Source organism: Charadrius vociferus, unplaced genomic scaffold, assembly GCF_000708025.1.
Source record: "Charadrius vociferus isolate BGI_N301 unplaced genomic scaffold, ASM70802v2 scaffold183, whole genome shotgun sequence".
Classification (NCBI taxonomy): Eukaryota; Metazoa; Chordata; class Aves; order Charadriiformes; family Charadriidae; genus Charadrius; species Charadrius vociferus.
In genome coordinates this window covers 3,684,598-3,700,819 of record NW_009648250.1, presented here as the reverse complement: position 1 = coordinate 3,700,819, position 16,222 = coordinate 3,684,598, and the positions used below count along the sequence as shown (strand labels likewise).

The window sequence follows — 16,222 nt, the reverse complement described above, 5'->3', positions numbered from 1 at the left end:
CTTCAGTAAGAATTCTCATACCTACAATCTTATTTGTCAACATACTTTACGACCTTTCAGTAATAAAACTAGTTGTAGAGGTAATAGTGAACCTTAACATTTAGTATCTTAATGCCATTACAAACAAATGTTAAAGACTAAAATAAAATCTTTGCTTTAAAAGCAAGAAAAAGTATTTGATTTGCAGCAAAGACCATCTCCAGCCCACACAAACCAGGTGTTATTCTACTTTTATTATAAGCAGAAATGCAAAATTTTAAAGTCATAGACATTTTTATTAAAGCTACTGAATTAAATCCAACAGTTTCATAAGATTTGGGCCTCTGCACAAGTGATATGCATGCAAGCTGGGTGTAAAAAGACAATCATTTAGTACAGGAATAGAGAACTCCTTTGTTTGTCTCAATGTACTAATTTAAAGCAAGCAGTGACTTATGTAACAAAAAACCCAGGTTCTAGAGAAGAGGATGAAATGCAGCAAAGATATGCAACCCCCACTCTACACATTAATACAGTACCTGGGCGCTGAATCTGTGAACATCATCAGAGGCACTGACTAGATCAATGGAAGACATGGAGGAAGAGCGACTATAGGGCTACCAGAGACAGACAAAGAAAAAACCAAGTAATCAGAACAAAGGCACAACAGAGCATTCAGTACCAACTTGCAAGCACAAGATAATGAAGAAAAGGAAAACAAAAGCACCATAAGCAGCAAGCACAGCAGCAAATGCTGATTTCATGCACCTATTATGTATTATGCTCCCAATGTAGCCCTGGGAGGAGCATAGTGTTTCTAATAACACTAAACAGCCCAGTCAACTGATCCCGATACAAGCAGCTGGATTCTTTCTTGTTTTTATAAAAATGAATTCAAGGAATTTTGGTGAGGGTATCTTAAAAACACTGACGTTAGCAAGTTGGGATTTTTTCCTTTATTATCTAATTGACAAGCTTGATACAAGTCAAGAGTATTCTAAATAGATACTTAAATCAGTATTTTTTGAGCCAAGATAGAAAACAGTCCTTCTCCGATTCCAGCTACTTCATTTGAAAATGAGTAAACCATTGAAAGTTACTAGAAACACCTAAAAAAACCCACCTCACCTACCCATACAAAATATTCTATAGAAATATCATAGGTCAGCCCATTATTCGAAGGAGATAATGAGAAATGTCTTACCTTTTGGACAAATCGATGAGTCCCCACAGCAGAATACGCATCTCCAGAAGGTAAGGATGTTGGCCAGTGTAATCTGACCTTTTCACTTTGGGACTGCAACAAAACAGGTTTAATTATTAGTAGTCAGCTGCTACTGCGTGGACTATGAAACACAGTGAGTCATCCTCAGTCTACATAGTGGCTACAACAACTAATGTTGTCCATGACAGGCATGAAGCTGTCATCCTGCTGGAATTCTCAGGAAGTGAGAGGCCCTGAAGACTGCATTTGTCTGTACTTCAAGGTGTAGGAAAATAGATCAGCAGCATTAAGGATCCACGTAGTAGTACACTTGTCACTCAAAACTTTTACTCTCTGCTGAGACACACCCACATAGGTAAACTCTGTTGGGTACTGTATGTCCACTAGAAAGTCTTTTAATTCTTAACCAAGTCACTGTATTCACTACATTCACAAGCCTAAACACTATTAAGAGAAAGGATGCACCACTTTGTTATTCCCTCTCATTTTATATAGTGCTATATGTTCTCATATTCTATATATTTCCTCACATCCACCTTATCCCTTTTTGATCCTTGTCACTGAAGTGTATTCAAGAAATAAGTAGCCAGAGCCTACAGAATTTTTAAATAAAAAACCCCAACAAAACTACATCTTTCCTATTTCACACACTGCTAGAGTCAAAAGAACCTTCAGAGCAATAATTAGGTTTTGAGAAATAGCTGCAGTGTTTGATATTCTTATTTGCACAGGGCATCAGTTACATCCAAAGGTAAGTTTTATAGAGGACACTTATTTAAGAATTAGAAACTAGAGACATTCGATTAGCTTAGCACTATCCTTTTCTATGTAAGCTGTGAAGTCACTTTCTCAAAAATTAGTGTTAAGCAACAATATTTGACTGTAAAAATAATTAAGTGAATTCCCTGTATCAATGTCAGAATAAAATATCTAGGGATTCTGGAGATGCACCCCAAGGTCTGAGTCATAGAAGTCTCCTATGAAGTGCCCATCATGAAGATATTTTTCCAGTATCAATACCTGTTCTTCCATTTTATCCTGTCTATCGAGAGCAGCTTCAACAGCATCAAAGAATTCTTCTTCATTAATCAGGCTATTAGGGCCCTCCTAGAGCATAAGAAATGAAACTAGTTGAAAATTTCAGAGACATGAGAGCTCCACTTCAGTTTAATATTAGAAATACGTATTTATATATTATGCATATAACTGATGGAAGCAAGCTTCTTCTATAGACCTCAAATATTTTCACCAATATTCTTAGATTACAATTCCTCTGACAACCCTATTTGTTAAGGGAAGTTACTCCCTCCAACTACAATTTAGGGATAGTTGTATAGAGAAGAAAAAAAACAGGAAACTGAGTAATAATGCCAATACGCTTTGACATCAGTTTAGGTTTTAATGTGTATCTTCTCTTAAAATTGTTTACAGTGTTTCAGTAAAGTACACATAATTGTGTCCTTAGACTCCTTCCAAGTATTCCAGTGCCTTAGGGAACATTTCAGATGTGTGCTCAGAACGTAACAAGATAAGACAAAATTCTCAGGATCTCTATTGAAATTCTTGGAAAGAACAGTTTAACACTAAAAAGCAGGTACAGTTGAGTCAACTATTAAAAACTTGAATCCACTAAATAAAATGGTAATTTCAGAAAATCAGATCTACTGCTTTTACTGTATTGTAAAATAAACTGGTCCAGCACATTTCAAAAAAACTACTTGACAACAGGGATACCTGGGAGAAGAAGCTGGGTTCATAATCAGACAAAGTCCAACTTCCTACCCATCTTTTTCTTTTACAGCATATGCCTCAGACACAGAGGACCTAAGCTCATGTATCTTTTAAATATCTAAATGTATTAGTACTATTTCTCAGGCTACAATTTGTAAGTAGAAATGTGTTTGATTAAGGTACATGAAAGGGTCAAGATCCTGGAAGTTATGCAAACTGCATTATAAGTGTACTAGCTTACATTATTCTTCAGAAGGTGGTTTAAGAGTCTTAGAATTTGACTAAATACCTCACCAAGGAAGAACCTGCTGAAATATGCAATTTAACAGATGAAAGGAAAATAAAATCACTGAATTTGTCAACACGAAATTTAAAGTGGCAGTGACAAGTTAAAAATCAATCCAAGTTAAACTTCAGATTCTAGGACTGTCTCTGCAGTCAGGGTTTTCATATTTGCTTTACGTATCTATACAACTGAAGCATTAAAAAGGGAAAGAAAAAAATTAGTGCATATAAGCAGTATCACGTGTACAAGAAAAATAATCAAAAATCAGCAGAAATATCTGTAAGCAAAATGCTTTAGACAAAAGCAGAACATGGAAGCCTGAGATGAAAACAGAGGTCCATTGTCAAAAAATTAAGGACTGAGATTCTTCATACGTTTTCAATTTCCAAGGTGGAAAAATAAAAGCAGCATGAACACACTGGCACAAGCCAAACAACTTGATTTACACAGCCCTTTCCCTCCTTTGAGAAATAAAACAGTCTTTAAAAACCATATAGTTTTTAAAAATTTCAAAAGGAGAATGTGTACCTCATAGTCTGGCCCTCCAAAATGGGACTTTTTCTTCAGTTCAGTCACAGCATTTTTGTATGCTTCTTCAATTCTTCTCCTTTTCTCTATCTCCTGTAAAATTACATGATCGTTTGATGTGGTGAGAATGAACTGACTGATAATTATTGACATGTCAATAATGGAATGACCAGTGTAATTTTTTTCCAAGTAATAATTACAAAGCTGCTGATTTTCAGAATTTATTTGCATGCATGCATTATATGCACCCATATACATGCATATATAATATAAAGCTTGGGGAGCTAGCTACCTTGAGGATACCTTCTTTAAGTCATGTGGAAGAAACCAGATCAGCATGCAAACACTGGTATCTACTTTAAACATAACTATTCATGGTTCACTGAGGGTCAGATTTTGTATCTGACTGACAATTTATACAAACCTCCTTGACACAGATGCTTGGGCAGTGACAACAAAGGGTGAAAAGTAAGACTGGTAAAAAGCTAACTTGTTGAGTGTGGTGAGAAACTAATGAGTCACAGCATGTAAGTTTGTATCTATAATTAGTTGGCATTGGATCAATGTGAATCATTTTGTGAACATGCAGAGACTAACAACTCAATATCATTCTCCCATAATAGGTGTATGACTGTACTAGAACCACTGATGATGTCTATATCATTGTATATTTTGAATAAAAAAGTAGTAATGCCAGAATTGGATCATGTTTAGTATTTCCTCTGCAAATTCTACATACTCGTAGATATTCTCAGTGAAAAAGCTATAAAAAAAATTCTGAAATTCTTGCAGAATTCACCTTTGATACATAAGATGTTTCTCTGTCCTGTTTCAGAATCACTTCAGGTGGAAGAACATTAAGTTTTACAGGTGACAGCTGGACACCACACACTACTCCTTGCAGATATAATTATTCAGCAAACCAATCTGAACTGTAAGGATTTAGTGACAAATCCTTAAGCAATACTGAAAGGCTGAGTTTACCAATTGGGAATTTGGAGGTAACATTCACTCTGGAACACATATTACAGTTTCTAAAGAGAAGTGTGAAAAGTAAAGCAACAGTTTTAGAGTAAAAAAAAAAAAAAAAAAGGTAGTACAGCTTTCCACAAGAAAATTCTTAGTAAAAAAGAACGAAGACAGTATTGTCTTTATGTGTGAACATAGCCTTTTCTGTTCCGAAACTATCACAAAGTGGCAGTAACTGCTAACACTTACATTTCACAAAATTTGCATATTTAATTTTTGAAAGTAACTGAAGAGTCCTGAAGATGCACAAAGCACGACTTGAGTACAAGTCAGAGAGAAACCATAGAAGTTTACCAGAACACTTGGAATGCAAAAAAAAAAACCAAACCAAAACACAACTCCTCCTCCTGCTCGCTCGTCCCAAATCCCCACACTTCCTGTACTTCAGTCTGCAAGTTAGTGATAATTCACATGTCAAAACACAGCTCTCTAAATCTGCTAGCTTCTCTTGCCATCAACATTAAATAAGGCAAAATTTGAGAAACTGTTTTACTGCACAGCAGAAAAATTACTGGTGTATTAAAACTCTGTAAAATTTAATGAGACATTTAAGTTACAATTGTCAAAGGTGAACAAAATAAGCTCCCTAAACATGTTAATCTTAAGGTTAAATTTAATGTTCAGAAGATAAGTTTGCTCATTAATAACAACTAGTAAGACCAAAGGAAACCAGAATAGAAAAATGTTGCTGTAGTCAGGACAGCAAGAAAAGCATCCTCACAATGATTTTGTTGCAAATAAAACAACAGACCAAACACTAGACATTAGATCCTTTCCTTTTTTAACAATTTTAAGAAAAAGTATTTTAAAATACATTCAAGAGGCTCACACTGAAAAATATACTGCACTGGAAAACTAAAAAGATCTTAACAGCTAAGAGTGAAAGATCAAAAGCAAAGCTTTAAGTACAATTACCTTTAGATAACATTACATGCTTTTGTATCAATTTTTTTCTGGTCATCTGACTGTTTTGGTAATCGAAAGAAAACTCAATATAGAATTCTAAAATTACAATTGTTAAGTGCATTATTTTAGCAGTCTCCTTAAAAATTAAAAGATGTTTTTCTAATCATGTCTTGTTTTCAAAGGTTTAGAAATAGTTTCCAACCTTCAGAATGTAACTTAAAACCCTGTATGTTATTTTAAAGTAAAATGGGGTTATAGAGAAAGATAGTCACTTCATAACACTGCACTCATCTCTAGTCAAATTGTAGTGACCTTCAGATTCAACAAATTCTACTGAACTTAAGCTTTTTTAACATAAGACTTTTTTAGGACAGCTATAATTTTGAAACATATTTGTTTCAAGTTCAGCAGACATAAATCTATCTTGCATCTTTAGGCTAAGCTAGCCCTCTACAAGATGGAGGCTGTATAGTTTTGTGAAGTAGTAAGACTCTTACTGATCACCATTGTGTGTTGCTGCTAAGTAAAAGGCAGTTTTGAAGCTAGTGGAGTGAGGAGGCTGGAGAAGAAAGGAGAATGCGCTAGATTACAATGGCACTTATACTACTTGTAAAACACTAATTGATCTTAGCCACTGACAGAGGTCTTGTACTTCCTGTGACAATCCCGCACAGCGCAGAGCCAGCAGTGTGAATCTGCTGACAGGCAAAAGACAAACTTGTCACTGCCCTTTTCAACTCTGCAAGATGGTCTTTTACAGGCACTGGACAGACTTACAAGAGCTCAAAACCCCTCTAAGCTAGAACATAAACACAATCAGCTGCCCAATTTAATGTAATTTTCCCCTCTAATCTCTTAGAGAAGATATTATGAACTTTATCATCTCACAATATTTACATCCTTTTAACAGCAGTTTAGACATCTAAGAAAACCAAAAGTACAAAAATCAACACCATTCTCCTCCCACCTCTATTTATCAGATGACAGAGTAATGTTTCTTGCTCAGGCCCATAGTTATACAAGATATTCTTACAAAGCCATGTTTAACCACTAAAAGAGCAAGGTAACATTAAAAACAAAGCAGCTCTACAACTGAAGTGGAATAGCATTAGCAGAGGTCTGAATACAGTGTCGTGGTTTGGCCTCAGCCAGCAACAAAGAACCACGCAGCCGCTCGCACAACTCCCACAGTCGTGGAAAAAGAAAACGACAGGGCCAAACTCGTGGGTTAAAAGAGTGCAATTTAACAGAACAGCAAAAGGACAGACGAAAACGCAATTACAGCACCGCCGCAAAGCGCACCGACCGGACCCGCACCTCCGCAGCCCACCCCCGAGTGGCGACTCCTCTCCTCGCCCCGGCTAGCTCCTCTTATAGCCCGGGCATGGGTCACGTGGTATGGAATACCTGCCCCCTGCCGGCTCCGGGGGAGATTAACCCCATCCCTGCCGCAACCAGGACATACAGTCAACTGCCATCTTGAAGGGTGTAGGTGTCAAGGTGTTGGTCATGGGGGACTCCAGGGGTGGCCTCTGTGGGAGCAGGCCAGGGGCACCAGACATAGGTGGTTCTAGCCAGCTCTGAAAAAGACCCAGTGCAGGCAGGATACAGCTGAGCTCATCCACCACGTGGGTGGCACCTCTTTGATAATGTATTTAAGAGCAAAAAATACCCCCGGGGAAAGAGCAAGGGGGGGACAAACAGTGAGAAAAAACAGAGGAGAGGCCAAGGCCAGAAGAGGAGCGGGAGCAGCTGCAGAGTAGAGAACATATCCACATCGCAGCCCACAGAGGATCCCACATCAGAGCAGAGGGGTATTTCCTGAAGGAACCGTGTCCTGTGGAAGACCCACACTGCAGCAGATTTTTCCAAGAGGACTGTCACCCATGGAGAAGACCTGCACCAAAGCAGGGAAAAAGTGAGGAGGAAGGAGTCGCAGAGATGAGGTGTACCCATTCCTCACCATGTACTGCTCGGGGCAGCAGGTATAGGTGCCTGCAGTGCAGAAGTGAAGTTGAGCTTGGGAAATGGAGAAAGCAAGCTGGTTTAGTATTTGTCTTTTTGTTTCCCATTAACTGGACCTATTTTATATCAGCAACAAACTGATTTTCCCCCAGTCAAGAATGTTCTTGCCACAACAAGAACCAGTAAGCAATCGCCCCATCTTTCTCTTGATCCATAAGCTTTCCCATCCTATTTTTTCTGCTAATCCTGCTGGATGGGTGGTGAGCAACTGGGTGGGCATTTGGCTGTTAGCCAAGGCTAGCCCACCACAATTCTGTATTATTTAACTCAATAAAAATCTCCTCTTCCAAAAGGCTAGCAATTAGACAAATACAAATAAAAAGTAATTATTTTATATTAGAATTACCATGACTGTGCTGTAAACCCCAGAAAATTTCATACAAATGTGACTGTAAAAAGTTGCAAGGCTACCAAAGCACAGCAACTTAAAACCTCCAAGTTTTTAGAAGCTTTTGCTATTTTAATTTCTGGGAAAACAAGTCCAAATAAGCTTGTGAACCCCTTTAAAATGTATTTACTCATGCTATATGAGGCATCAGTCACATGAGACCTACAGTGAAATTCAGGTTTGAATTTGCTAACCACTTGCATCTAAAAACAAGTGCTTTAAAGTTAGTCCAAAAAAGAAGAAAAAAGTGACAAATAACTAGCCTAAACAAATTCAAGTTCTATATCAACATATTCTTTGTTTTAACGTATATTAATCTAGGGACAAGAAAAATTGACTTCATCCATGCTCTAAGCAAACTGATCAACAACAGTACAGTGTGTTTGCTCAGCCTGGAGAAGAGAAGGCTTTTGTGGGAGGACCTAGTAGTATCCTTCCAATACCTCCAGGAAAGTCATGAAGACACAGAGACAGACTTTTCACGGCTGTCTATAGTAGAAGGATGAAAAAAAATAGGCAGATACTGGAGTAAGAGTTACTCCAGCTAGGTAAGGAAAAACTTTTTCACTATAACAGCTGAGCAGCAAAACAGGTGGCCAGAAAAGGTGTACAGTCTCCAGCCTTGGAGACTTGAAACCAGACCTGATAAAGCCCTGAGCAACCCAGACTGATCTCAAACTGTCCTTCCTTTGAGCAGGAGGCTGAAGAGAGAGAACTCTTGAGGTCTCTAGTCCAGCCTGAATGACACTATGATCCTATGAACAAGCATCAAGTCTTGGATCGACTGTAATTCCTCCAACTACTTAAACGAAGCAGTAAGAAATTAAGTGTTGGCAGAAACTGCAATACAGTTAGACAGGTCTTTGACATACGGACAAAGACGACTCAGGAGACAGGGTCAAGGATTCAAACATGGATGTATTTTGCCTGAATGCGTTCATTCTTTGAATCGTATACCACTGAAACATATGGAGTAAGATTTTAAGTGTGATATACACCACATGGAAACATGTTAAATGAAAACCAGGAGACAACAACAGCTAGAGGACTCCACAGGACACCAGGCAGTTATGGAAGGATTCTAGAAATCACAGCCTGAGGTACAACCTAGCCACGCTCCAGCACATATCAAGAGAGAAGACACTGCTCCTTTCAAGTTGCCACAGCGGTTGAATAGGCTTAGCATGAACTATCACTGCCATTAGAATAACAGATGTTCCAATACCACACACCTAAAAAATTTAACTGATTAGTGTAAAACATGACTTGATCTCATCAACCTCCCAAAGGAAAGTGAAATAATTCTACCTTAAAGAGACATTTAAAGTTAGAATGGGTTGTTCTCCTCAGTATTGCCACAATCTCTTATCACAATTAAAACATTTCAGAGATTTGCACATGATTTTGCAAGCATGGATAATTATGCCTCTTACAGAAGGCTGCAAGCAATATGCTTATTACCATGGAATACCATGAGGTTCTCTATAGATACAAAAACCATAGGAATACTATCTGAACAAGGGCTGGGAAAAGAAGGCCTATGATGAATAATGTTACTATTTCACCAGCCAGGATGATGGTTTAACATTTTACGTGACTAATAATGAAAGCACCTAAATTTAATAGATGCTGTACATAAAACCAAAACCAAAAGCAATACCTGGAATAAAAAAAGCTGATTTGAAGTTTCAATTTCAAGATAAAAAAACTTTTTTTTTTTCAACAAGAGCAAAAGGAAAACGATCTTACCTTATCTATCCTTTTTTGCCAGCTTTCTTCACGTTTTACCATGAGTTCAATACAATGAGAGAGCGTAGCAAGGATTCCAGCAGTAGTTGCCTTGAAAGTTATAGCTTCTCCTTTAAAGTCTATGCCATTAATTCCTTTGGGTGTCACATGCGGAAACACTAAAACCAAACACGAATCGTTCACTGATAGCTGCCTTTAACTCAAACAAGCGTTTTACATGTATGCTTTAGATTACAACTGTTTCAAGAAAATAGACTGTCTAGAAAGTTAATTTAAAAATAAAAATCAGAAGTGCTAATAATTTTTAGCTATCCACAGGATAAGGAAAGAGATTCAAAAGGAGGAACGCGTCCCTTCAGCTTCATCTTGCTATACTGTATTTCAAGTCTGCTTGTAATGCTGTATTACTCTGCACTGTGCAAATCATGTGGGTGGAGGGAGTGGTAATACTTTGTAACAATAGCAGTTTGACAGCTTGAAGTGGGGCCTAATTAACACAAAGCAACCTTAAAACTTATCTGATACAGAACTAAGAAAGGAACAATTTCAAAATGCAATCAAACCCAAAACGTAACATTTAAGGTTGCTTGAAGCAGGTAATTACAGATTTAAAAACCTCCAAGTAAAAAGGTATGATATAAGATAAAAGTATGAAACCTGCTGAATTCTCCACGTACTGAGGGTTTTGCAGTTCCAACAACTACTTCATGCTGTCAACCAAGCCATCTGTTGCTAAGGCTATTTAAACAAGTCGCTTAAAATGTGTGACAAAAAAAGTACCTATTCTATGTCAAACTCGTATGTAGGTTGACATAATAACAAATCAAACACTACACATTAATGTCAGAAAATATTAGAAAGCATAAGTAACACCCATGATGCAGCTGACTGAGCCCAGCAAGTTAAAGTAACTCCTGCTATGCCATGGGGTAAGCTAACAACATCCCCTAGCTGGATATCACTCCCTGCCCCAGCAGCCTGTCAGTTTGTTGACATGCCACTGTTATGGTTTAAAAAGTACAAATAAATATTTGTGTGAGATTATCTACTATCTGTCTGCAACGGCAAAACGGAGCTTCCAAGCAGTTCAGTTCTTGTTGGGAAGAGAAATGCAATTGCTGTTCTCTAATGGTAGAGCACAGTATCTACACTTCGGGAACAGAAAGCAATCGTCATGTGATCTTAAGCAATGGTTTAAGTCTCTAGAGGTTTTATACACTCTCCTTTCAGAAGGAATCAAACTATTTTTCAAACAGATCATTACAGACCACACATTACTTCCAATACCTCAATAAGTATACATACTATGGTAGAATACAGATTATTTTTTGGTTTGTGTCAATTGAGAATACTCCCTAAAAGGTAAAGAAGATGGGGGCTGGAGAAAAAACGGGAAGTAAGAGAAAGAAAAATCTGTTTCAGAAACAATAATGAGGATAGCAGCTCTCCCTCCCTCTAACAGCTGCAGAGGGAACACGGAGGAGGCTGAGAATGAAAGTGGTATAAGCTGGCAAGAAGGCGATGCAGTGGATTCACTAAGAATAATGAAAAGTACGCAACAAAAGCTTCACCCATGACACTTCATGACTGAAAAATACAGTTTATACTAATAAACTGCCCTGTTAGTGTAGACCGTGTTCATGTGCAGGCTTACCAGCACAGCTATAATGCTTATAGATGTGATTTTTCTCTCAATTATACAACATGCTAAACATGCTCAAGAAACTGCCATCGGCTGCAACACTATAAAACAATTTCAGAAATCTCTATGGTAGATTGTAAGGGAGAAGCAGCAATGCAGCCTCATTTCCTGGAAAAAGCCAGTCTTTGTTCCTGGATAACTTTAGGTCTCAGCTACAGCTCACTAATACTTCCATGCAGTTTCAGTCATCGTATATTCTAAGTCATTCTTTAATGAATAGTCTCATAGTAGCAGTGATGCATGCAGAGCTCACAGTTTTAAAGTCAGTGTTCATAGTTCCCTTCAGCCATTATAACTGTGGGCAAAACCAAGTATGTTGCAGAAAAATGCAAAACCTGTTTCTCTGAAGAGATGGTCGCTCAAGAGATTCCTTATGATGGACTGTAGTATTTTGATTCATTCCTAACCACAGGAGACATTTGTCTTCCTGGATCATGTCCAGAAGATGACCTCAAGCCTCACCTCAGTAATAGTTGAGCTTCAGCACATCAGAAAATCTCCTGACAAATACTTCTGTTTGGAGAACCTGAACATCTTTCCTACTCCTTTTTTAAGCTTTTTTTCATATCAGCTACAAGACTGACTGTTTCAACATTAAATATGGCATCAGGAGATCTATATGGTTCAAGGTAAAGTCTGATAGGAAATTGTTCTTACCATTGCCCTTGTGTGTTCTTACCATCACCCTTTGGTGCCCTTGTCGCCAAAAAGGCCAATGGAATCCTGGGCTGCATAGGGAAGACTGTGGCCAGTAGGTCGAGGGAGGTCATTCTCCCCCTCTACTCAGCACTGGTGAGGCCACAACTGGAATACTGTGTCCAGTTTTAGGCTCCCCAGTTCAAGGAAGACAAGGAACTGCTGAAGCGAGTCCAGCGAAGGGCAACCAAGATGATTGAGGGATTGGAGCATCTCCCTTATGAGGAAAGGCTGAGAGAGCTGGAACTCTTTAGCCTGGAGAGGGCTGAGGGGAGACCTTATTACTACTTACAAATACCTAAAGGGTGGGTTGAAGGAGGATGGAGCCACACTCTTCTCAGTGGTTCCCAGTGACAGGACGAGGGCCAATGGGCACAAGTTGGAACATAGGAAATTCCATTCCAATACACAGAAGAACTTCTTTACGGTGAGGGTGACAGAGCACTGGCACAGGCTGCCCAGGGAGGTTGTGGAGTCCCCTTCTTCGGAGATTTTCAAAACCCGCCTGGATGCAGTCCTGAGTAATGTGCTCTGGGCAATCCTGCTTTAGCAGGGGAGTTGGACTGGATGATCTCTAGAGGTCCCTTCCAACTCTGAAAATTCTGTGATTCTGTGACCGCAACTGCTCTTCTAGCTTGGTGATCAAACTACATGTAGCCAACTGAAAAAAGCAATGGGATGATTTTTCTCCTACTTTAACTTCAATTTCAGCATCTTCCAAGTGGTTCCTTTTTAATTATCCTGTCTTTTTAAGCATTTTGCTTTATTTCTGATTTGTTTTCTCTTGCCTTTCATATAAAAGATTCTTCATACCATGCTTTAGCCTTCAATACCTCTTTAGCCCTTTTCTCCTTCACCTCTGTCTGTTAGGATAGGTCAGTTTTCCCTTCTTGTTCCTAAGATTGTTTGTAACACTTTCCCAGATGTTCCAAACATCACATGTTTAATCAAGTCTTTTTCCAGCGAACCAGAAAATTATTTTAAAGACAGTCATTAGAAAGAAGTTGTTTATCTTTTCCATTTTATACCACCATAACATCTTATGTCACTAAACTAATTTTAAGTGAAAAAAATGTTTGGGCGCATGACCTATTTATTGACACCTACTGTTGTTGATCTTCTGTGGATAGCAGTAGGATCAATATGACTACTTTTCCTCTAAGAACCACCCCATTATTTCAGCAATACATTGATGTATATTCTTCCTCCATTCAAAGTACAAAAATCCAGCGCAAATCCCACTGTGTTTTCCATCAAGTTTCTCATATGCAGCCTCTGTACCATTTCCAGTACAATAACACTTTACATCTTCAAAGAGTAGGTTTCAAACCTTAAGTAGGTTTCACCTGCTCTTCCTATTCTTACATAATTTAAATCTAAATATGATCATTTTCCTAAGCAGACGGATGAGAACACTTGCTGGTCAAGATTCTACATTCTTAGAATATAAGATCCCAATGGGTAAATATTCATCAGCCAGACTCTTCCTTGGCATTTTATACAAATGATCATCAGTTACCACATTTTTTAATTGGAAAGTGACCAATAAATATAAATAACTTCATAGTACTCTTCCTAGCTTTTCACTCAAAAACAGAGTGAACAAAATAGAGAACACAGAGAAGAAAATGCCTCCCTATCCAGAACGTCTTCTTCAGAGCAGTACAGAAATCCCTATAGTCATGTTAACTTTCTTCTCCCACACAGGAAAGGTGTAGAAGGGACTACATTTTGAAAGACAATGTGAATATGGTCCCTTAAGTCAATCTTAAATCTAACGATTTGAACATTAGATTCATGTACCAGTGATTTGAACAGCAAGCTCAAACTCTCCTCTTTATTATAGTAGGTTAAATGAGAGGTTGAACCTCTAAATAAGAGGATTTTCACTTCCTGGAGCACTGACTGCAGAATAGGCCCAGAAAAAACAAGCAACTGCTTCTCAGCCACAGTTAAGATTGTTCCAGTCCTTCTAAGACTGGATGGAGTCTTCAAGAAGTGAATCCGAAATTTGAGAAACCGAAGAATCTTAACAGCTGCTCTGAGGGTAAGCTTTAGAAAAGGGTGAAGCTGAAGAAAAATCTTTCACTGCCAGTTAGTCTGAGTAGTTTTCTGCCCAATACATGGGCACGGCTGTCTCAATCTGAGATATCTGCTTCCCCCGCTGCATCACTTACGCCTTATGATTCTACTTTAAGGCAGAGACTCCAATTTTTCATTTCTCATCAAGCTTTGCAGCACTCAGCTACTAAATATTTAATGCATTTAGCAATTAGAAATCAAACTGAGGTACAGAAAAACTAAAACAGAGATAAAGCTTTTCATAGAAATAATTGATGGAAAGTAAATTTAATGGAAGCAGGAATTGTAACAACTGGAATTAGAAGTTCTGCAAAAGCAAGGGGTTGAAGAAATTATTTTCTGTAGTGAGCTACAGTAAGTTTATATACAGGCACCCATAATATATAGCAATTTCTTAGCACGCAAGTTCCCAAAGAGTTGATACAGAACTTTTTACAAGATGAATATGGATACCGCTTCAAATTCTTGTTAAACAGGTGATAAAAAAAAATGAATTCACTTACTTTGCATTTCAATATCCAAAATGACCAGATGTACTAAAAATATACTTTCCTAATGACATTCCCTATATTATATGTGTATATATAGCAGATACACCAGAAGAATGTGGATATGAAGAACAGTTCTAAAGGTAAATTAATCTGAAACTCCTACATGATCCTAGAAAAATTAAGTTTGACAAAGACATCTCTTTCAAAATGAATCATGCTGTAAAATTAAATTCTGACTTAACATTTTTTTTTAAAGACGACCTTTTCAGTTTTCTGAAACTTGTTCTGACTTAACAGTCCTCAAAGAAAATGTACACTTTTACATACACAATAGGGTTATTGGAACTGTGCACTTGTTTCCAGGTGAGCGTTGCAGGCTTGCTTATCTTTAGTGATAAGAAGCAAGAAAGATTTATTCAAAACTTCAGAGTTATATGTCACTTAACCTCTGAAATCAGCATTACAATTAATTCTCAGTAGAACAAGCACTTCATATAGTTGAAAAAACAAATAAATGTACTCATATAACGAATTCTGGAAACATGCTGAAAGCTCCTTCCATTTCCTTTCCTCTTTCCTTGTAACAGTTTTGGCTATACTCTACTTAAATACAGCAAGGAAAGATTTAACACATGGGGACAATAGCCAATTAAAAAGAAAACAGAAGACACAGAAAAGGAGTTTTCTTGCCCATATATTTTCCAGGTTCTTGAAGAAAGTGTTCACATTTTTAGAAACACTTCTGGTGAGTACTTAGGGAGATTCAATCAGAGTTGAAACTGGAGGGAGGGCAACCTCAAAGTTTTGTGATTCCATGTCTAAGAAATACCTTAGGACTCACTGAATTGTCAACATTGAGAGAACGTAAACACTAAAATATTTCAGTCAGGAAAAGAGAGAAAGTCTAAGAAGGATTCAGATAGATTTTAAATGCATACACAACTTCTATGAGGCCAGAAGTATCAGATTTCTAGAAGAGCAAGACTTGCACAATTTCTTCACATTTACTGCATAAATGTAGTGAGTACAATAACTAGATTGTTTAAGATAAGACTAAAAATCAGAATTCTGTTCATCATACCAATGGAAAAATACAGTAAAAAACTGCTTAAAATTAAGAATCAGTAACAGTGTTGACTTAACCATTATGTAGCCATAGAACTTGGAAAAACCATACTGGAACATACCTAACTAGGAGTTTGGTGGAGCACAATGCATGTCTAGTAACCCTTCCATTTAAATAACTATTCTTACCATTTTCTGCTTAGAAAAGAGCTTTAATACCCATCTTGTATCAGGCTTATCATGATACCATTCATATGAATTTTCAGTGAAAAAGTTGGAACACTTACATTTTTCCTTACTGCTGTTACTGTTATGTAAAAAATCCCCATCTGAACGCATT

The 16,222-nt window shown here is 37.7% G+C and overlaps 1 protein-coding gene across 1 annotated transcript in view; it reads right to left on the bottom strand.

The window, feature by feature from the left end:
- The window catches only part of COL4A3BP (collagen, type IV, alpha 3 (Goodpasture antigen) binding protein), an 85,800-nt gene that overhangs the window by 10,251 nt on the left and 59,327 nt on the right, over positions 1-16,222 (bottom strand). The window contains exons 6-11 of the mRNA XM_009884301.1: positions 16,170-16,222; positions 9,847-10,004; positions 3,750-3,842; positions 2,225-2,311; positions 1,184-1,276; positions 519-596 (exon numbers count right to left, since the gene is read on the bottom strand). The exon at positions 16,170-16,222 is cut by the window's right edge and continues 46 nt beyond it. Of these exons, the coding sequence (XP_009882603.1) occupies positions 519-596; positions 1,184-1,276; positions 2,225-2,311; positions 3,750-3,842; positions 9,847-10,004; positions 16,170-16,222 (562 nt within the window). The remainder of the gene's footprint in view (positions 1-518; positions 597-1,183; positions 1,277-2,224; positions 2,312-3,749; positions 3,843-9,846; positions 10,005-16,169) is intronic.